General features: G+C 43.8%; 1 protein-coding gene across 1 annotated transcript in view; it reads left to right on the top strand.

Annotated features, from left to right (window-relative positions):
* The window catches only part of LOC141746125 (unconventional myosin-X-like), a 96,931-nt gene that overhangs the window by 34,793 nt on the left and 40,942 nt on the right, over positions 1–21,196 (top strand). Inside the window, exons 10-21 of the mRNA XM_074593935.1 lie at positions 575–704; positions 1,528–1,646; positions 5,451–5,597; positions 6,327–6,427; positions 8,644–8,710; positions 9,165–9,257; positions 13,534–13,602; positions 14,457–14,539; positions 16,074–16,182; positions 16,940–17,020; positions 18,051–18,175; positions 18,964–19,078. Coding sequence (XP_074450036.1) covers positions 575–704; positions 1,528–1,646; positions 5,451–5,597; positions 6,327–6,427; positions 8,644–8,710; positions 9,165–9,257; positions 13,534–13,602; positions 14,457–14,539; positions 16,074–16,182; positions 16,940–17,020; positions 18,051–18,175; positions 18,964–19,078 — 1,239 coding nt within the window. The remainder of the gene's footprint in view (positions 1–574; positions 705–1,527; positions 1,647–5,450; positions 5,598–6,326; positions 6,428–8,643; positions 8,711–9,164; positions 9,258–13,533; positions 13,603–14,456; positions 14,540–16,073; positions 16,183–16,939; positions 17,021–18,050; positions 18,176–18,963; positions 19,079–21,196) is intronic.

Raw genomic sequence — 21,196 nt, 5'->3', positions numbered from 1 at the left:
TTTATGCCCCAAGAACCCTGCCTCGCATGCATGCACTAAGACAGAGGGAAAGTGCCATATTTCCTTATTACCTGGTAACCTGTTTCTAACCCTCTAGCAGTTAGTGCTGAAAGCCTGATTTTAAATCTTGCTGCATACATCTACTGTTTTAAGCTAGGGTAAATTAAGGGGGTTACATGGATCAGAGTAAATTAAGTATATTGCATGGATCCGTCCTTCAGGGAAGACAATAAGGCAGAATGTGGAAGCAGTCCAGTGGCATCTGTAGCCGGTACTGCCGGTGTTCAGGGAAGGATTCGCCCACACAGGCATGTCATGTTCCTATGACAGACAGCAAAGTCCAATGTGAGGATAGGGCAAATGCCCACCTGCCTCAGATGGGGATAGCGTAAATGAAGGAGAGAATGGGAGACAGTGAAGATCACTGACAGGGGCTGTGCCATCCCATTTCACTTTGATTCCTGGTGACTATAATTCTGAGTTTTACATGTTATACGGGCTGGGCATGAGTGTGGTAGTTCCATTGTACTGTGGCTGTATGTACAGCCAACATTAGCTGTATGGTTTTGCATAGACTGCCATGAAGGTGGTGGACTTCAGCACTGAAGAAATCAGAGACATCTTCAAACTTCTTTCTGGCACACTTCATCTGGGAAATGTTGAATTCATGACAGCTGGCGGGGCCCAGGTTACAACGAAAGCGGGTAAGTGGGACCCCAGAAGGCCCCCAGTAAAGCTCACTCCATCATTCTTTCTCCCTCTGTTATGCTGGGCTGCAGTGCCTTTGCCAGCAGGTGCCCTGCAGTTTAACCCTGCAAAAGGATTGCCACAGGATGCATGGCTCCAGAGCATCAGTATGATTTTGTTGGGCTGTGGCCCTGCGATCCATTTGTTCTCCTGGGTAGTCTGAGACTGAGTCCACAGTCTCATAGTTTCTCTTTTGTGTTGAAAGAGCAGTAAGAAATAGGAGCAGGGAGGAGTTTGAGATAAAAGTAGTCTGTTAACAGGCTTTCCCACATCTTCCTTTGAAGCATCCGTTAGCATGCACTCTGTTACAGTTATCCAATCTGAGCTGGTCTGGTAAAGTGAATCCCTAAACAGACAGAAGCAATAAATATATATTACAACTGCTTCAAGTCTCAAGTTAATTGTCTCTCTTCTTGACATCCAAATTTAGTATCCCATGCCCAGACTGCACTATTGTGCCTTTAGGAAAACGTATCTTCTCATTCAATAAATATTTTGCTGGTGCTGAGCTTTACACAGTGCTTTGCTCTTCCTGTTGTCAGCAGAAAGGCTGACTTATATGAGTGTCTGACTGTGGCCCATAACAGGTGCTGACCCTGCCTCACACTGGATATGTGATTTTAAGAGAATTAAGTAAAGGGGAGTGTGTTTTGTGGTGGGGCTTAGTCACTTGCCTTGTAGGAGACCCTGGGATTTCCTCACTGAGCTACAGAATATGGATCCCCCATGAGTGATGGGGATCCATGCAGGAGAAAAAAGTGTGTCCTCCTTTGTTATTAGTGCTGAACATTGCCAGTGACCTCCTGGGCTTAGACGCCTTCCAGCTATCTGAAGTACTGACGCAGAGGTCCATGATTCTGCGTGGGGAAGAGATCAGCTCCCCTCTCACTGTGGAGCAGGTAAGTGTCCTAGTGTACGCTCCTGCTTCTGCCACTTCTGCATTTCCAGGCCCTCTGTCTCCCACTCCTATCATCCATTCAAGTTTAGGGTTTCCTGTTACACCCCCTTGGTGCTCAGCTGTGTCCTCAAGTATATTGCCCTTGTTGGTAGTTCACGTCCCAATGTTGACTCTGCTTTTTACAGGAGTTCATTTGCAAATGACAATGCCGGTTTTAAGTCACTTTCACTCACCAGGAATTGGTTGTACTTGTGTCATGCAGAAGGTACACCAGATGCTTTGTGGTAATTCATGTGTGCATGCTTTTACCTTGCAGAACTCCCAGGTTACGCTGCGATGCTGCTTGCACACAGATAAAAGCTTGCACACAGTTGCCACAAAACATCCAGCAGATGGTAGGTTGTTACCCCACAGTAGCTTCTTTGTGTATCCATACAACTGCAAAGAGGACAAATGAACTGATATGTAGTTCTCATCTTCTGAACTTGTACTGTGTGCTGGAGGCGGTCCTGGTTATCTATTACATTTCTCTTTGGTTCATCACAGTATTGTGCCTGCTAACTTTAACTTGTGGTGTTGCCGATCACTTGAGGGCACTCTTGGTGTTTTAGGTCCATGCACAGATAACTGTAGAAAATCTTCTCTCGTGGGTAAAATGCAAGACTCTGGGAAACAACAAGCAATATTACTATGGTGGAAGAAGCATAATGTTATAGCAAAATGAACATTTGTAATGGAAATCTTGTGCTGGCACGGACTGCAGAGCCTTATCAATCCAACCTCTACGTTGGCAGAGAAACCAGAGTTACTAGGCGTTCTGTGACGGATGTCTGTCTAACTTTCCTTCAGATTTCCCATGGAAGGAATTTCACAGCCTCTTTAAGTATCCTGCTCTTAGCTGCAGTGGAGTCTGGAGCTGAAAAGATTTTCCTCGTATTTAGATTACCTTTGACATCCCAGCTGTCCACCTTATAAGCTTCCGCTTCTGTGAAGTTTTTCACGCGGTGTTCTCTTTTCTAAGCTAAACAATCCAGTTCCTTCAGTGTTTCCTTGTAAGTAATTTTCTAAATCTCATCTTCTTCATCTGTCTCTGTTTTCCCACATCTTTCAAGAAGTGGAGTGCCTGTAACTGGACACCATATTCAAGCTGAAGTCTCAGCAGTGCTCATTACAGCAGAGTAGTTCCTTCTTTTCTTGCTGCAAACACACCTGCTTAGTGTATCACAAACTAAGCTTTGCCCTTAAGAAATGGTATCTTTTTTTTTCATAGTTTGTGACCTTTCTTTGCAATGAAATTCTGTGAAAATTATTTTTCAGCCTATAGTCTGTGGTAGATATCCTCAGTATCCAGTACCACAGCTTCTTTTCTCATCTGTCTGTCCTAAATAAGCCACACCTTTCTGTATCAGTGCAAAAGGCTGGATAACAAGTAATGCCAGAGAGACACTCCATGCAATCCAGAGCAACAGCGCGCAGTTGTAGGATGTAGTGTCTCCCTGAACAGAGCTTTCCCCGATAGTATAGCTATTCCTGACATTTGTGCATGTTCAACCTCATGTTTACTGCTTGCAGCCTGGGGAAGTACTAAGGCTGCAAGAAAATTGTTATAGCAAGTGGATGCTGCTACTTAGCTGTTTTCACTAGGTGAGCCCGTTGCACCGAACACTGGGCCTGTAAAGACTGTTCCCGCTTCAGCCCTCATGTACTGTGCCCACCTATTCCTGCTTCAGCCCTCGTGTACTGCTTAAGCCCTCGTGTACTGTGCCCACCTATTCCCACTCGTTGTTGCAGGAACACATTGATAGAGCTGCCAGGGATTTCTCATTGTGTAACAGGCTCGTTGCCCGTCTGAGCTTTGACATTTCAGTGGGCTGAATGGATGAACTGGCCTGAAGGCGGGCAAAGCTGGGAGGATGAAAGGATCCTTTCAGAATCTCATTTGAGCCATATTGTGGGGAAAGCGGCTTTGCTTACAGCTGGACGGGGAGGTCCTGTTCCTGGAAAATGAGTCCAACTTACTGTGTGGCCAGAGACACTGCAGAGCCATGGCCTTGAGGGCATTCTCAGTCCCAACTAATAAGACAGTTTATCTGATGGAGAGAAGAAATAGCCAGAAAAGGCGCGTGTGCCCATGCTTTGAAATGTTCTCTTCTGTGGAGAAGGGAGGTTGCTATGTGTCTTAGGCCTTGGGTTGCTGGAGAGGAGATACTAACCAGGAAGAGAAAGGAGGAGAAAAACAGTGACATTGGGTGAAAAGCAAAATCTTGCAGGCTGGACCTCAGAAGCTTGCTGAGAGGGGCTGGGAGGATTCGGAGGCAGCTGGCCTGTGCCATCAGCAAAGCAGGACAGGAGAGGTCATGTTATTCAGGCTTGTAAAACTACAGAGTATGAAGATGCATTTAGAAGATGTCTGTCATTGCTGTCAGGCCTGCTGAAGGAATTACCCTGGTGTCAGAGGTGAGAAAACCTGTAGTTGATCTAGATGCTGCAGTTTATTTATGAAATTAGAAGATTATAGCTTTTACCCTACTTGATTATTTCACACACTTGCTCATGCACCCCTCAGAATTATGTTCACTAGATGTCAGCTTTTCCCAGTAGGGAGATTGCTGCTTGTCCAGGAGGACTGGGCAGAAAGTTGTGTTTGATCATGTTGTGTAGCTCCTTATGAGTCTCACGAACTACCAGCCAAGGTCCTTGGGCATACCCTGACATTTGTCTCCACATGTCTCTGATCTCCGGGATCTTTCCCCACTTCCAGCATCTTTCTTCCAGTCAAGATCTTTTCCACCTTCTTTCCTGTCTCTTTTTTCTACTCTCTGGGATCATGCCTTCTTTTTGGGAACCTTTATTTTTGGCCTCCTCTTCTTTCCAGAACCATAAACCCTGGTTTTGTAGTCTAAATAGTGTATGTGCAGGACAGCATGTGATCAGCCTCTTAATTTCTTACTTTGTGGTTCTGTCTCATGTCTTTTGATTAATTGGAAGATTTCGGGCATGCCACTTTTGTTTAGTCCAAGTATTATCAAAACTTACAACCAGCCCATTCCCATTACAGCTATCCAGCAGCAGGCTTTTGCTTGAGATTTCAAAAGTTCAATTTCGGACATTCATCCACACGCTTACATACACCCTATTATTTACTGCCTGTTAGTGATCGACAATTTAAGTTATTTTTTCCACATCTGACACTTGGTTATGACACACGGTATGTTGGGTCAGCTCCAGAAAGGTCTCTCAACCCATGTTTTTCTGGGGCATGTATCCTGGCCGGCCTATCCCGTCTTCCAATAAGATAATGCTGTTTGCAGGAAAGTTTGGGAGAGGTGATTTTTGAGGCTAACTTGGTGATAGACTACTCTATTAAATTCTGCCCTACCAGTTTTTGAAAAACTGCGTGGACACCCATTTGACAGCTCTACTAGGAGTACTGAACCGAGATACCTTGCCTGTCACTGCAAATCTTGGCTCAGGTGATGCAAATGACTGGTGCGGGCTTAGTCATGAGGTATTTTGTGACCTTCCCTGCCCCAGCACTCGTTCCAAAAGATGTCAAAGATCTTGCTACTTCATTCAGCTTCTCAAGTTCAGTTACCCAAAGGTCAGACATGGCACATCTGTGGTGGCTGGGCTGTTTGCGAACTCGAATGTTGACTGTACATATAAATACTACAGCATGCACAAGCAGTACAGAGGCTGAGACATCTAAAGAGGAGTGGGGGAACCTGAAGTCCCATAGAGATCTGTGGTGCCCCTTATGCCTTCTGTTCTCCCTGTGACTCATTTTTTCTCTCTGCATTTACAGGCAGCTGACTCCAGGGACTCCCTCTCTATGGCGCTGTATTCCCAGTGTTTTTCATGGCTCATTAGCAAGATTAATACGAAGATCAAAGGCAAGGAAAACTTTAAGTCTGTGGGCATCCTGGATATCTTTGGCTTCGAGAACTTTCAGGTCAGGATTTTGTCTTTTGCAGGGTGGGTTGGTTTTGGAGATGTCAGTGCATATAGGAAGGAGTTTTGGTAGGATTGTATCCTGTTTAGGTTAGCATAGGGCATTCTGGGATTTCTCCACTGTCGCTTCCCTCTGGGAGCAGCAAGATATATTTAGCTGTTCATTTTTGACACCTGTATTCACGTAGGCTGATGTTCAAGGTCTGGTTTGTGACACAGACCCTAGAGAGATGTGCTGTGATAGATAATATTGAATTTGTGACTTGTATACAAATTAAATGTCCAACTCCTGTGTGCACATTGTTTGTTTTGTTTACATCTGTTTTGCCTTGTGTCGAGAATCCTGTGCATAATGCTTCTGGTTGCAACTGATAAGGCATGTATGTTGAGCAGCCATATAGTAACTGCTCAGATATTTCACAGAAGAGAAAGCCCAGTGACCTAACACTTAGGGAATTACATTTCTTTCTTCCTAAGAAAAAGAGAAATGTGATTGTCTTTAGCATTTTTTACTACCACTTAGGCCTACTGAATTAACCTTGCATGAGCTACAAAAGCTGCTCTCCTACTGGATCTCCCCGTACTGTCCTCCTCATGTCCATCTGACACCCCTTGCCTCTACGCTCTCTGGCTTTATTCCAGCCGGCCACCTTCCCCATCACTGTTACACGTTCTTTTAGAGCCCAGGGAAAATAATGTAAAGTTTTATCATCTTTGTTTCTTCTTACAGGTGAATCGTTTTGAGCAGTTTAACATTAACTATGCAAACGAGAAACTCCAGGAATATTTCAACAAACACATCTTCTCTTTGGAGCAGCTGGAGTACAACAGGTGACAAATGGAGGGAGTGGCCCTCTATTGCTTTCATGGGTGGTAGAACGGAGGACATCATTTCTCCTTTGTTCTTTCCAGTCCCTACCACTAAAGCAGGACAGGCAGCTGGGCCTTAGTGCAACCCTGACTGTGGATGTGTCTCTGCAAGCACCTTCCATGTGCTTTGCCAGCATAGGTCACTTGTCTTCAAGCAAAAACTTTCTGCCCTGTAGTATTTAGAAAGTCCAGATTCCTTTCTGTCTCTCAGCTGAATAGGGATATCTTGGGCTTTAAGCAATTAGAACACTTGATCGCTGGCCTTATTACTGACTTGAGCAATGATTTACGAAAGGTAGTGGTGGTGTTATGCAGATGGAATCTTGGTGTCCAAAAAATAAAGTCCCTTAAGATAGATGAATAGATATCCAACAGCTCTTTTCTGTCCTAGAGTTCCTATGCTGTGAAAATGTCTCTTTTCCTCAGCAAGGAGATTTACATCAGGCTGCTTCCTGAGCTTAAAGAGCATGGGGCCTTCTGCACAGCTGTTTCTCTTCTGTGAGCTTCGTATTGGATTGTATTTTGCGAAGTACCTGGGATGTTCTAGAGTATTTCTGCTTCTAGAGAAGGCTGCTAGACAAATACTTCAGTTCTTGCTCTGAAACAGAAGCCTTTATGTTTGTGAATGAAGCAATTGAATAGGGTCAGTGAGGGCAAATGAGAGCAGCCTTGTAAAAGGAGACAGTTGAATAGGCAATTCATGAAATTCTAAAGATTACAAAACTGCAAGGCTATTTATGCACTCACTTCTCAGGCCAATTCCACCATTGCAGGAAGCTTGTGTTAAGAATGGTATCATCGTGACAAAAGATTTTTTCCTCATGATTATGTAGGAGTGTAAGTTCTGTGGCTGAACTTTGGAAAGAACAAGAGAATTTTATCGTTGACTACTCATGAAGTTATTCTAGGGTGATGTGATTAAAGCTCATCTTTCACAGTATCAGCTCTGCTTCCTCAGGTTTAGTAAATAGCTCCATGTATTTCGTCATTCAATTAGAAAAGAGGTCTGTGGCACTAGAAACAACTTGATTCATTTGTGATTTGATTTATTTCAGAAAACTCTGCTCCCTTCAATTCTGGAAGAACTTCATGCTCTTAGAAGGAATCCAAGAGGTCTTTTTGTAAAACTATATGACCTATCTGGCACCCATTGTTGCAAAAATCTGAGACACCATGAACTGATATTTTTTTGTCATTAAATGGATAAGATATTCTGTTTTCTGTGGGGGTTAGATAGTTCTTTGCATATGTCAGAAATTATTCCAGTTTGTTGCTCCCAACTATTGCACACAGGTTTCTGAATGCTTTGAACCTGAAAGTATGAAGCCTAGGCTGAAGGGTTTGTAGACAAAACGTTACCCTTCACCTGGAAGGTGGCTGTATCAGAATGTCAGTAAGTAGCTTCACACTTAGCCTGTAGTCTTCCTTGTATTCCCGAGCAAGAGTTATTCCCAGGCTTCTCTGAATTCTGAAAACAGAAACAGCCTGTATTATGGGAGTATAAAAAGATGATAAGGCGGGAAGGGGCAGGGAGAAACACATTCATCACAGATTTACAGAATTTCATAGATGATTTTCAAAACACATTTATTGCACTGCTGTACCTACATCAGCTCCCGTTCTGAAAGATGCAGGACCACCCTGTAGGTCCCCTGTGTGTCAGGCCAAAGCTTATGTGTGTCAACCCCTTCAAAACTCTCCCTGAAAAGTTGCTCCTGTCTCTTCTTCTGATGGACCTATGAATTGTGGTTCAGTCTTCCGGCAGATGTGCTTCAGACCTGCTTTCCAGATTGGTGGGTCAGCAGTTGACTCTTGAAGCTGTGTAGCAAACTGTCCGTCATCACCACTGCTTCAGCTGATGCTCATCACTCCTGAAAAAGCAACTGAGAGCAACTACAATTTCTTAGAGTTTGGTGTGGAATTTGCTCAATGTCTGTAAGATGTATCAGTCTAAATCACCAGGATGGATAAGAAAGGCCATTTCCTACTTCCATCTCCTTATGTTAACAGTGCATTGTGTGTCCGATTCTTTTTCCTCAGCCATGGCAAAGCCCAATTCCGGCACATTGTTTTGAGTTCTTAGACAGCTGCCATGCTCAGCTGTTTCTGTTCTTCTGTACTTCAGGGGGTTGGATCCTGCATTTCACATCTTTCTTCTGTTTGTTCTTGACTCTCAGGGAAGGGATAAACTGGGAAGCCATTGACTGGATGGATAATGCAGAGTGCCTGGACCTTATCGAGAAGGTGAGCAGTTATCTGTGACAGTTTCCAGGGATCACAACTGGAACTGCTGATTGCCTTGAGACCTTCCCTGGGGTCTTCTGATTTTAAAAACAGGTAGTTGCTTAGATCCACTTCCCAACATGTCCTGGAAAAAGTATGAGCTGTTCTAGCCATATCCCAGCTCAAGAAAGCAGATCTCTGCTCAGTGTTGAGAGTAAGCTTAGGGAGGGTGTCATAGTTTTTGACAGGGAGCAGCATCAAAGTAAAACCTTAATGTGATTTTTTTAATAAATAATCTCCACTTATGTTCTGCTTCCTGAATGCATTGATTTTCTGCTTCAGCTCGAGCTTTTCTGGGTGTAACTCAGGGGTTATTGGTCAGTGTGCTTGCTGTCCGGATCTCCCGTTCTTGGCATGGTACTGTGTAGTTAGAGCTTTAGCTGACTGTAAAAGCCTGTCTCTTGTCTGGCTGTAGAAACTGGGTCTACTGGCGTTGGTGAATGAAGAGAGTCGATTCCCCAAAGGCACAGACAACACCCTTCTGGAAAAACTTCACAGCCAGCATATGGTAAGTAAGAAAATAACCCGGCAGGCAAATGATCAGTATGCTAGCCCCATCAGCATTTCAAAACTGAAAGTGAAGGCTTTGTTGATGTAAAATACGTGCTTTGTGCAGGAAATTTGAAATGCCTTAGGCCCGAACCTGCGAGTGTTTAATAAGGCTGCACTGAACAAAAGTTATACGTGAAGAAACCTGCAAATAGCTTCTTGCGCACATAGAAAGAGGGAGGGTGCATTCCACAGGCTGTGGGTAGAGGATATTTGAATTTGTAGCATGGGTTCAGGTCAGGTTCTGCTGCTCTGCGACGGGACATGAGGCAGCACCCCAGGCACAGGATGCGGCTGCACAGTCTGCATGAGTTTCTCCTGCCAGCTGACTCACAGGAGTCTGCTCCAGAGCATGTCAAATCTCTGTCTCCTGGGGCTGGGGATAGCTTTTGCCTCATGACTTTTAATGAAAGCACTCTCATTGTTCCTAATTAATTAAATTCTTTCCTTCTCTTCCTTGTATTCTGGACACAGGAGTAGAAGGGCTTTTTCATGCAGGTCAGAAAGTTATCCTGGGGACACAGAAACCACAGTGAGATCACCATAGCAATCTCTTACCCTGTCTCTGGTGCAGCCAACACTCTGTTCTTAATAGTAAATAGACTGAAAACAAAGCAAATTAAACCCTGTAGCAGGGAATTATGGAATAATTTACTGCTTAGTAAGAACATTGTCAGCTAATATGTTTCCTAGTCATCCAATTCAGGCTTCATCCAAGCCTGAAAACACAATGTCGTGGTTTAACCCCAGCCAGCAACTAGAACCACGCATCCACTCACTCACTCCCAAGTTGGGATGAGGGAGAGAACTGGAAGAGTAAAAATGAGAAAAAACTCCTGGGTTGAGATAAAGACAGTTAAATAAGTAAAGCAAAAGCCGCGTACACAAGCAAAGCAAAACAAGGAATTCATTCCCTGCTTCCCATCGGCAGGCAGGTGTTCAGCCATCCCCAGGAAAGCAGGGCTCCATCACACCTAACAGTTACTCGGAAAGACAAACACCATAACTTCAAACATCCCCCCCTTCCTTCTCCTTCCCCCAGCTTTATATACTGACCATGACGTCACATGGTATGGAATATCCCTTTGGTCAGTCGGGGTCAGCTCTCCCAGCTGTGTCCCTCCCAACTTCTTGTGCCCTCCCAGCCTGCTCATTGGTAGGGCAGCATGAGAAGCAGAAAAGGCCTTGACTGCTTAGCAACAACCAAAACCAGTAGTGCACTGTCATCACTGTTTCTCATCCCAAATCCAAAACATAGCACCATACCAGCTGCTAGCAAGAAAATTAACTCCATCCTAGCTGAAACCATGCCACATACAAATTTGTATCCTTTATCTGGCAGGTTTTTTTTAAATTGGCATAGATGCAGATATTCTCATTTTTCATAATTGCATCTAACTCTGCTAGTAATACTCATAACTACAAGTTGGATACAATAGCAATGACTTCTGGTTGGCTATTTATGCAGTTTTGTGGAAATATTTCCTTTCTTTACACTTAAATCGATGCCTTCAATTTACTCTGCTGCATCTGTCCCTTGTATTATAGGTCAAGGTATATGAGAATCCCTAATTTACCTTTTTTATTGTTGTTGGTATTTTATTAACTTTTAATATAAAACTTATGAGTATTTTTAATACACCACTTCTTTTGAATTTTCTTTCTGAACTGTCCCAGCCTCTTCAGTTTGTCTCCAAATAGACAAATTTCAAAGCTCCTCTTTCTTTCTGTCACTTGTCTCTGAAGTCTTCTACATCTTTTCTCTGTTCTTTTCTGAGATAAATAATCAGACCAGGATGCATTTCCCTTGGTAAGAAGGTACCTGTAGTTTATCGTACAGCAGCATGAGACTATCAGTATTATTTTGCATTCCTCTATGCCCCACAACATTTTGGTTGTTATTCCTGGTGATTTCTGTGCATTGACTAGTCTTTTAATTAAGCTGTTCATAGTGTCACCTCTGTCTGCTTTGAGGGGATAGCAGTTAACGTGGAACTCTAGGGAGCTTATGAGAGATGGAAGAGGCTGAGGAGTTGGAGTGCAGGGAGAAATGATGAAGTAGATAGTGTTCTAGGTTTGCATTTTTGAAGGCAAAAGTGTTTTTTGTACCAGTTGAAGTCTCTAGTTCTGGCTGGAAGAGCGCTGGGAGTCATCCAGCCGGCGTCGCTGGAAAGCCTCAAGGACATGATAACAGAACAGGCCCTCTTCTCTGTGTTTTCTGTGGAGTGCAATAGGCTTAAGGAGAAAAAGCATAGAGCTGGGATTTAAGAGAATATGACCTCTGATACAACTGGGGAGAGGAGCAATAAGGGGAGATGGGAGAAGGAACCAGAAGTGTAGTAAATGTGGATGAAATATAAGGCATTGGTAGAGAGGGAGAGGAGAGGAGGGTGCCAATTCACATGAGAGAGTCAGTAACAGTCATGTCTGGAGAGGGAAGTTTGTGGCTGGAAAAAGATGACTGGATTGGGAAAAGGGAAGTGCAAAGAAATGGGGTCAATATGAAAAGGAAAAAAAAGGCAATGAAGAAGTTTTCAATGGCACTAACAAATTATCAGGGTCAGAAGCCACCCACCCAATATTGCTAAGAGAACTAGAAGATGAAAGAACTGAATTACTAACAGTATTGTGCAATATCTTACTTAAAATTTTCTTAGTACTTGTATCTGAGAAGGTGGGAAATTATTTTAATTTTTAGGAAGTATTCTGGGAAATTATAGGCTTGTAATCCTTATTTCACTGTTGGGTAAATTCTCAGAATGTAAATGGTCAATTATGTCAATGGAGGGAGTCCTGCAAGGCTCTTCCCATATGAGCACTGAGGTGGCAGTTTTCTGATGATTCCCGGGGCAAGGATGGACTTTGAGGGGCCTTATGAGACTGATTGGGTTGTAAAATGAAGAAGAAAAGCAGTGTGGATAAATGAAATATGGTATGCCTGAAGGAAAACAGTCCCAGTTTCACATTTGAAATGATGGGCCCTGATCTGATTGCTGCTCTTCAGGAGCAAGACGCAGACAGATGTCGTGATGGATAGTTCCATGGAAACATCAGCACAGTGCTCAGTAGTGATAAAAAACTCAGATCAAGTATTAGAAATTCCTAGGAAAGAAACAGAATAAGAGCAGAAAACATTGTTATGGCACTGTAGAATCCATGGATCACCTGCACTTTGAACAGTGTACATCACTGGGCTGCTACACTCAAGAAGGGGTTATATCAGACCTGCTAAGCAACAGGTCTGGGACAGCTTCAGTGTTACAGAACACTATGTATGGAACCCTATGTAGTAGGAACCCTGCAGTGTGGAGAAAAGATGACTAAGGGGGGATGTGATGGCTTTAAAAGTCACACATGGCCCATAGAAGACAAACGGCAGCAATGGGAGCCAGGCTTAAAACCTACTCGCAGTAGTTCCCTGTGCGGTTGTTGAGAGCTCCCTGTGAAAGGACACTCTGAATGCAAGGAGTCTGCATGCGTTCAGGTGTGGAATGGGCAAGTATTTCAAAGAGAAATCCACTTGGGATTACAAGTTAGATAAACCTCATGAAAATAATTGGATTTTGAGAGAGTATTAGGGTGAAAGTGTCATTAACTTGCCTTGTTCTTACTCTACCCTACATAACCACAGCTGGAGGCAGAATACTCAGCTGGATGGACCGTTGATCTCAAGTGGCATGGCAGTTCTTACACAGTTAATGGTTTTCACAGAACAAAGAAAGGCGGGGAAAAATGAGAGAGTAGAATACCTAGTAAGAGAAAGGAAAAATGAATATTGAAAAAGGGGAAGAGAGGTGCAAAGAAAGATGAAATATAGAGGAAGACAGGAGATTGGTTTGATATTTCCTTTGACACAGAAAAGATGTGTAGGTGTTCTGCCAAGCTGCCATCTTCCCTGCATCCTGATCCCATGTCCTGCACCACATGGTTTGTGTGGACCCCAGTTTCCTCAGGTGTCAGACACACCAGAATTAACATTTCATCCATGGGATGCCTGCCCAACCTTGATTCTGCAAGCCCTTGCTTACATGAGGAATGCCTTGAAGGGTTGGATTTTTCCATCTTACTGGAATAACATATTTGTAATATAGCTGCAGATATCTGCAGCAGATGTGGTCAGGCTCTGCAACAGCTAAAGTCTTTACCCATCCCAGCACTGTCATATGGCAGAATTCCTGACTGAGCCTATTTATTCTTACACTGGTGTTATAAGACCTATTTTTCTTTCATTTCAGAGCAACCACTACTATGTGAAGCCTCGGGTTACAGACCATCAGTTTGGCATAAGACATTATGCTGGGGAGGTAGGTGTTCATCTGTGAGAAGCTTGCACTTGGGCTTGAGGTCCTGGATTTTAGATTCCAAAAATCAATAATATCTCTGAACTGTGTGTTTCTGCACCGTTAGTGCCCTGTACCAGAGTGCAGGGAGTGCGACGGGCTTAAAATATCATGTCATTCTCCAGTACTATATTCTCCAGCTTGGATGTTTGTTTGAGTTTCTGAGGCAACTTTTGGTTTCGGGGATAAACTCCTCCTGACTTCTGTTATTCCTGTTGCCTTTTCTTGGACGTTCAGAAACAGACAAAACCCAAAGTAAAAGTGACAAGGAAAATTTGACTTTTGTGGAGGAGGAGAAAAGGCTAAATACCTATTGCAAAAAAGGAAAAGGTCTCCAAGCATTCAAGGTTAAATGCTGCTTTTTATTGTGGAGAGATATGGAGCAGATGGAGGTGTGTCACATTAAAGACGGGCTAACCTCCTCCTCGAATCATATCTGCTGAGCACTAGTGGTTGGGAGGTCAGGGCACTGGGTTGCGTAGTTAGTATTTCCTGATGTGAATGGAGTACCTCACACCTTGCAGAGGACTTCCCCACATACACACCCCAGGCAAATCTCTGCAGCTGATTCACTTGGCTCCTGTTTTTGAGGGCTTTCTGTTTTGTTGTTTTGGTTTTTTTTTAATTGGTGGCTGAAAACCACTTTCTTGCCAGTAACTGAAGAGCTCTGGAGCTCTTCGACCCCAGAAGTTCGGTTCTTGGCACATGCCTGCAGTGTTACTGTGTATGTCTGCTGGAGGTCTTGTACATTGGCATGTTAATATAAAGTGCTTAATGATTTGTACTGCACTGTTCTAGTAGCTCTGTCTGTGTTGCAGGTGCTATATGATGTGAGAGGCTTTCTGGAGAAGAACAGAGACACCTTTCGAGATGACATTTTAAACATGCTGAAAGACAGCAGGTATGCCTCCTTTATGCTTGTGAGGAAGCCACATCTATTGTGCCAGACTAAGCCATGTTCATTTAATAATCAGACCAAGGAAAGCAATTGCTTTTGTCTGAGCATCAGGCATCATTCTCTATCATTCTTCTCCTTGTGCTTAAGTGTCCTGGCAAAAGAAAGGAGAGCTGGAGAAGTCAAGTTGAGGCACAGATTTAATCAGTACTCTTGTCCCAGTTTTGAAAAGAGCTATAAAAGCGTGACAGAAATCCCTCTAGGCAGTGGTGGTTTTCTCCCTCCTCTCTTCTCCTTTTCCTCTTTTTCTTCTTACCTCCCTGTCCCAACAATGGCAAATTTGCCCCTGAATGAGTCAAGGCGCTCTGCTGTGCTGTCAAATCCCAGCCTTTGTACAGAGGCTGCTTGTTTTCCAGCCTGCTTGTTAGTGGAGAGCTTTCGTTCTTATCCTTAGACTGAGCCCTCGCTGTGGGACTGGGCATGGCCTCTAACATTATATCCCAGTGCTGCAATATGACCCTAGAGAAATTAGCTGAATTTGACCTTCAGCAAGGTCTGGAAGACAGAGGTGGGGTCTAGTAGAAGGAGAGAGGCATCTAATAACATGGCAGACCCTAGAAGTTTTTGAGTAGCAACTCTACCACATGCCTCTTACCACAATCCATGTATTGCCTTTGGGCTCCAGCCTGAGGAGACTGTTTCAGAATTTCGTCTTCTCTGAAGCCTGCTGCAGAGTTGGAAGTGTGAGCAGCCTTGAAACAACCTGAGGGAGTTGAGGATATGAGCTGTTCGTAGCTGCCTTACTCGGACAGTGGCATCTGGGGAACATCTTACACACGGCTTGAAGCCAGAATTATGGTCATCATTGTCCAACATAATAGAAGGAGTTTTTCAACAATCCAGAAAGGGAAATTCTGCTAGAAGCAGTCATAACAATAAACAGGCACAAGAAGTGCTGGAGAACTTTGTGCCACTTCCTAAGAACCACCACCACTGTCTAAGGAGTGGCAAAAGAAGGGAAGATTCCCCAGAGCTGACCTATACTGAAGGTAGCTCTAGAAATCCTCTGGCCACAGAAGGGCTGTGGTTGCGCTTGCATGAGCATGTCATGGATGCTAGCCATGAGAGCTAGGTCGGGAGGGGCATGACAGCGCACGGTCTAGCTGGAGTACCTTCAAGGTAGTTTTCCCTGGGGGCATATAGCTCTTGGGGAGGTGTCCTAGGCAGTGCAGAATGGAGATCTTCTATTGTGTAATATCCACCAATGCTTGCACCAATGCTTGACAGTGTGAGATGGGGTTTCTGGCTTTGCAGCTGAGTGTGGCATACAGGGCAGCCCACAGGGCCTGGGCAGCCACATGGAAAGTATTAATTTCCTCACTGTGTCCAGCTGAACTGCCTCCTGCAGCCACTCTGGGGAACAGCAGGAATAAAAATAAGGTGTTTCACACTGGGACAAGGCAGTAGCTGAGAATGAGAGCCATCTTCTCACGGGTGGTGGGTGTATTGCATCTTCTTTAATTCTTTTCTTCTCCCTTAGGCTGGACTTCATCTATGACCTTTTTGAAAAAGTCTGTAGTCGTTGCAGTGAAGAGACACTGAAGATGGGCACCCAGAGGCGCAGACCGACTGTCAGTTCCCAGTTCAGGGTAGGATGTTTTCCAAGAGAGCAGCAGGCTTCTGGGGAGGAGCAGATGGGTAAAGCAAGGCCTGCAGCCAAGAGGAGTCACTCATCCTTGTTTTGTGTCCAGCACTGAAAATGTGCAGGAATGTTGTAGCGCTAAAAAAAGACAGTGCCACTGCCCCAAGGATTTCTGTGTGGTGTAAAATGTGAGATTCTAAGACTGAGCAGGGTGGCAGAGGAAAAGAATACTTTGCTAAGTATATGAAGTTCTTGAGGTTCTTTGATCTTTCGTGTTGTTTTGGTGTTTCAGCGAAGTGTATGTGTCCTTTTAGGCCACATCTTTTACAGGCATAGTGGCAATTCCGATAAAACTTTATGGGGGGGACCTTGCAGGTATGAATCTCACTGCTCTAAATTGTCTGCAAGCATTCTGTTAGTTTCACAGTTTTAGTTTCCTAGATTTAAATTCTGAGAGACTTGTAACAATAACTCATATCAGCTACACAGCTCTGAGAACAAGGATAGTCATGTAAACAGTTAGAGTAAACTAAGTAGAGTAAACTAACTGTAGGTTAGTTACTCTACTGTGTAGAGTAACTAACTAAACTAACTGTAGGTGTGTTTTGGACAGGAAGGGGTCTCCTGGGTTGCTGAGGTTTTGGTAGGCAGAGTCAAAGGACTTCAGGAATGGGAGGGCTGCATGAAGACCCTATAGCATCAAACGTAGACCCTTTCCCTATTGTAGTGACTGATCCTTACGGTTTTGTCTTGCTGCTTTTTAGGATTCTCTCCATTCCCTGATGGCCACGCTTAGTACATCCAACCCATTCTTCATCCGCTGCATCAAACCAAACACAGAAAAGGCAAGTCTGTCTTCCAGCAAAATGTATGCATGCAACACAGGCCTTCATGAGCACTCACTTGCACAAATGCCTGACAGGTGCCTCTGTCAGGGTCCAAACTGAGGATAAGAGCAGTTCCCCCTCACCTTCCTTTTTTCCTTCTATTTGTTTTATAGTTGAGGAAAAAATACACCCTCCTCCTGGTATCAGGTGAAAAGACTGCATGCTGAGTGTGATATATATATAGCCATTACAGTACATAGCCATTCCCATCTCTTTATGTGCTTATGAAGCCCGGAAGATGAACCAGGCTTGTGCAGAACCCAGAGCTGCGGTAGAAGATGCAATTGCTCCTGTTTGTGGTGCCTGTAGACAATGCGTTCTGGAATGCAGGGCTTGTGCTGTAGGAAGAGTCTCCTGCAGATCCCTGTCTCTGAGGCAAAGGAGGTGGACGCTTCGTGAGCAAGTCACAGTGCTTAGAGACAGGCTGGCTCTCGCTTGTGTTGTGAACAGTGATGGGAGGATATGCTGCTGACTAGATTGGGTGGGGAGCTCTGAACCCATCATTTTCCTTGTGTGTTTTGAAACCGTGTATGATATAGCAGAGGAACGCCTGCTGGGGGTTTTATGCCAGAAAAGAATTCTGCACTTTGTCTCCAGTTTGACTGGAGAGAGACTGCAAAGAGAACTGAGTCAGAGTTCTGCATTTTGTACGTGTTAATGCATTATATCATTGCTTTACTGCAGTGATCTGACTACAACAGCAGTCTGCAGACTGTTTTCTTCCAGGATCTGCCCAGCTCCCTTTCATCCCTTTTTCTGCACCAAGCGGTGTTGTGAGGTTGCTTTCCCCTTGACCCAAATTTCCCCCTTTTCCCCTGGCATGCCCAAATATGCAGGGTTGACTTTCTACAGAGAAACGGATACACAACCTGTGACTGTCTGTGCTCAGAGAAACAGTCACTGTTCAAGTCAGCAAAGAAGTAATACTAAGATCAACACTTACTCTGTCTCTCTTCTTATTTGTTTTTGAATCTGGATCATTATGTAGGCGCCGAACCTCTTCAATCCAGATGTGGTGCTAAATCAGCTCCGTTATTCAGGGATGCTGGAGACAGTGAAAGTTCGGAGAGCAGGTTTCCCTATACGACGCCTTTACCAGGACTTTCTCAGCAGGTAATTGCTATCATTGTACCACATGCTGTAACAGCCCCAAGGTATATGATTCTATATATTTGTTCCCTCTATAACTGCTGTTACTGGTGTAGATCATTTGTGGGATGTTTTTTCTAAACATGCCCTTATTGCCCATATCATGACTGATTTGGAAGACCTTTTGGAGACTTGCCTTTAGGGTAAAAGTCAGAATGGAAAAATAGCCAGATGGTCCATTTTTTAATTTTTTTTTTTTTTTTAGCTTTGCCACAGATTTGCTTGTGTGATACTGTGAAACCCAGCTGGTCATAATACGTAAAAAGAAAATATACTTAAAACCTTTAATCTGGCAGAGTGAAGCATGTACTGTATAGTTGATGATCAATATTGGAAAGAGTGATTATTTCTTTTAATTAGCTGCATCAAAAGGATTTCTTGAAGTTTAAGGCTAGAAGAGACCATTGAACATTGCTTCCTTTGTCTCTTGGACCATTAAATGCCACCCCTATACTGAACAAAATAACTTGTGTCTGATGAAAGCACATGTTTCAGAAAGACAGTTGTTCTTTACTGAAAAATGCTGTTGAGTTTGTATTTTATTACTGGGATTGCAACAATAATTGCCAGTGTGGTAGGATGATAAAGGCTGGGGGATGGAAATTTCCAAATTGGAAGGCAAACGTGAAGAAGGGAGGTCCCAGAGGAAGAAGAACTAACGGGAGGAGAATAATTAGAGTTAAAAGATTGGGGCTGGGTGGGGGGTGGGTTACTGTCATACATAATCTCATGAGATTTTGTTTGGTTCTTAGGTACAAGATGCTTGTGAAGGGGCCAAGTTTCTCAGACAACAGCAAAGCTGTATGTGCAGGCTTTCTTCAGACCTATGACAGCAGCAAGAAAGAATGGCAGTTGGGTAAAACCAAGGTACTCCATCGGTGTGGGGCAGGGTATGGCTTTGTTCCAGCTGCAAGGGGATGCAATTGCATGTGGTGAGATTCAAGCCAGTGGAAAGGGCAAAGTAGTAACGACCCTTTAAATACATTGGACTGTGCCACTGACCTGTAGCATCCCAAATATTTCCCATGTTATATACCTACAGATGTGGAAGGCTTTTCGATTTTGTCTGAACTCCTTCTCATTGACCAAGCCAGATTGATTTTGTTATGTCTGATCCAATATAGGGATCCATGGGGAAGCATGGGTGTCATTGTATGCAATTGCAATGTGTGTCATTAACTCTTGCCTCTTGTGCCAGCTATTTTGCTCTGCTTGGCTAACGAAATTCTTGCAGGAGGCAATGAGCTGCTGCTTGGTATATATCTAAACTGTGAATAGGTAGCTAGATCACCAGACGTGTGACAGCCTTCAGCTGAGGGTTTGTGCAGTTAGCCCAGATGCTAGCATACATTTTCTAGGAAAAGGTATCCAAATGCGTCTCCCCACTTGAATAATACAGATTTTGCTTCTGTTTTGGTGAATGTTTAAAACTTCTCTCTTGGCTGGTATGGTCTTGTTTTTTTTCTCCAGACATCCAGATGGAAATGTACCATTATCTTTCATTTAATGGGGAGGGAGCTGGGTCTTTCAGTCTGAATTTTTTCAAGCTTTGAGACAGCTTCACACAGAAATAGATGTGAGCATTGTGAGGTATATTGCTATAGAAATCTGGGACTGGGAAACTGTCTGTATCACAACTTTCCACGTACTCCAGGAAATTCTTCAAAGAATATTTCATGATGGATGGTGTCTAGTGCAGACAGCATTTCTAAGGAGTGGGTATGCAGTCCATATCCAGAGTAGGTGGTGGTCTATCAAAGCAACTTTTCTTGCATTTTTTGCCCTTAAGCCTTCAAAAAAGTAGTTCAGAGTATTTCCACCATGGAACTAGAAGTAGTGCTAGTGAATATTCATATTTAATTTGTCCAGGAGATCAGATAATGATATTTGTTACTTTGAGCTATCATTTCATAATGAGTGGATAGACTATGATGTTTCTCAGAGAGTGAGATCTCCCTCTCCCTTTCTTAGAGGAGTGGTAATAGCCCAATTGTGAGTCTGGGCTATGAACTCTGTGTGACTAACAAGGAAAATGTTGGCCATTGCTGTGGGAAGGAGCTGTGTTAACCTGAAGTTTCCAAGGCCTTCCTTCACATGCCTGCACTGGTGTTCAAGAAAGAAGGTTTTATCACTTATCTGTATTTCTGCTCTAGGATTAAAGTGTGCCCCATTTTTGATTTGGGAATCTGGTGTCTCCTCACTGGTCCCAGCAAACCAGGAAACCATTTCAGTCACTCTTGTCCCTAGATAACCCACACTGCTTGGGTGGCTGCCAGTCTCACTGCATTCTAGTGTTAAAGCCTGTGTGGCGTGTGTGTATGCGTGTGTGTGTTGCAGAGCTGCTTGTGCCTGGGAAGCTTTAGAAAGGGGTGGTTAGAGCTGGTAAACATGGAGTTTGAACTTTCTTCCTAGCACAACAAGAGATGGAAGATTGCTGGGCTACAGCAAGGGCAGCAGGGAAATGCATGGGAGGACCAAACTCACATGCACATACTCACCTTTTAGAGTATAAAAGGTTGTAAGCTATATAGCGGGAGTCCAGGGACTATAACAGAGTGATGACAAGCAGGAAATCCAGGCTGCTTTGAGCTCTTGGAAGCAATAGGGTCCCTCTTCTCTTTAGTCCCCACTGTGCATCCTGGAGGACTGAGTCCATCTGTCTGTTTTCGCTCACTCCTTGACCTGCACAAACAAATTCTTTAGGAAAAACAATACAGGTAGTAAATTGTGGCAAACAAAATGTGTTTGTGTTTTGCCAAAATGTTGGATGCGCGCCAACATCATTTTTTTTTCACAATTCTGTCCTATAAACTAAAACTTGGCTGAAGAGCTGTACACGGCTTGTTGGTAAACAGCAGACTCTCTGCTAGGGCACTGGTTGCTGTCTGGTCTGACTATTGTGGGAAGAAAGAAATGATTAAGAATGGTAGTCTTTGTATTTCTTTATGACTGAGAAGGAAAATTGAAAGGAGTTGGGGAGAGGTT

Source organism: Larus michahellis, chromosome 7 (assembly GCF_964199755.1).
Source record: "Larus michahellis chromosome 7, bLarMic1.1, whole genome shotgun sequence".
NCBI lineage: Eukaryota > Metazoa > Chordata > Aves > Charadriiformes > Laridae > Larus > Larus michahellis.
The sequence above is the reverse complement of the archived record's forward strand: the minus strand, read 5'-3'. Positions and strand labels throughout refer to the sequence as shown.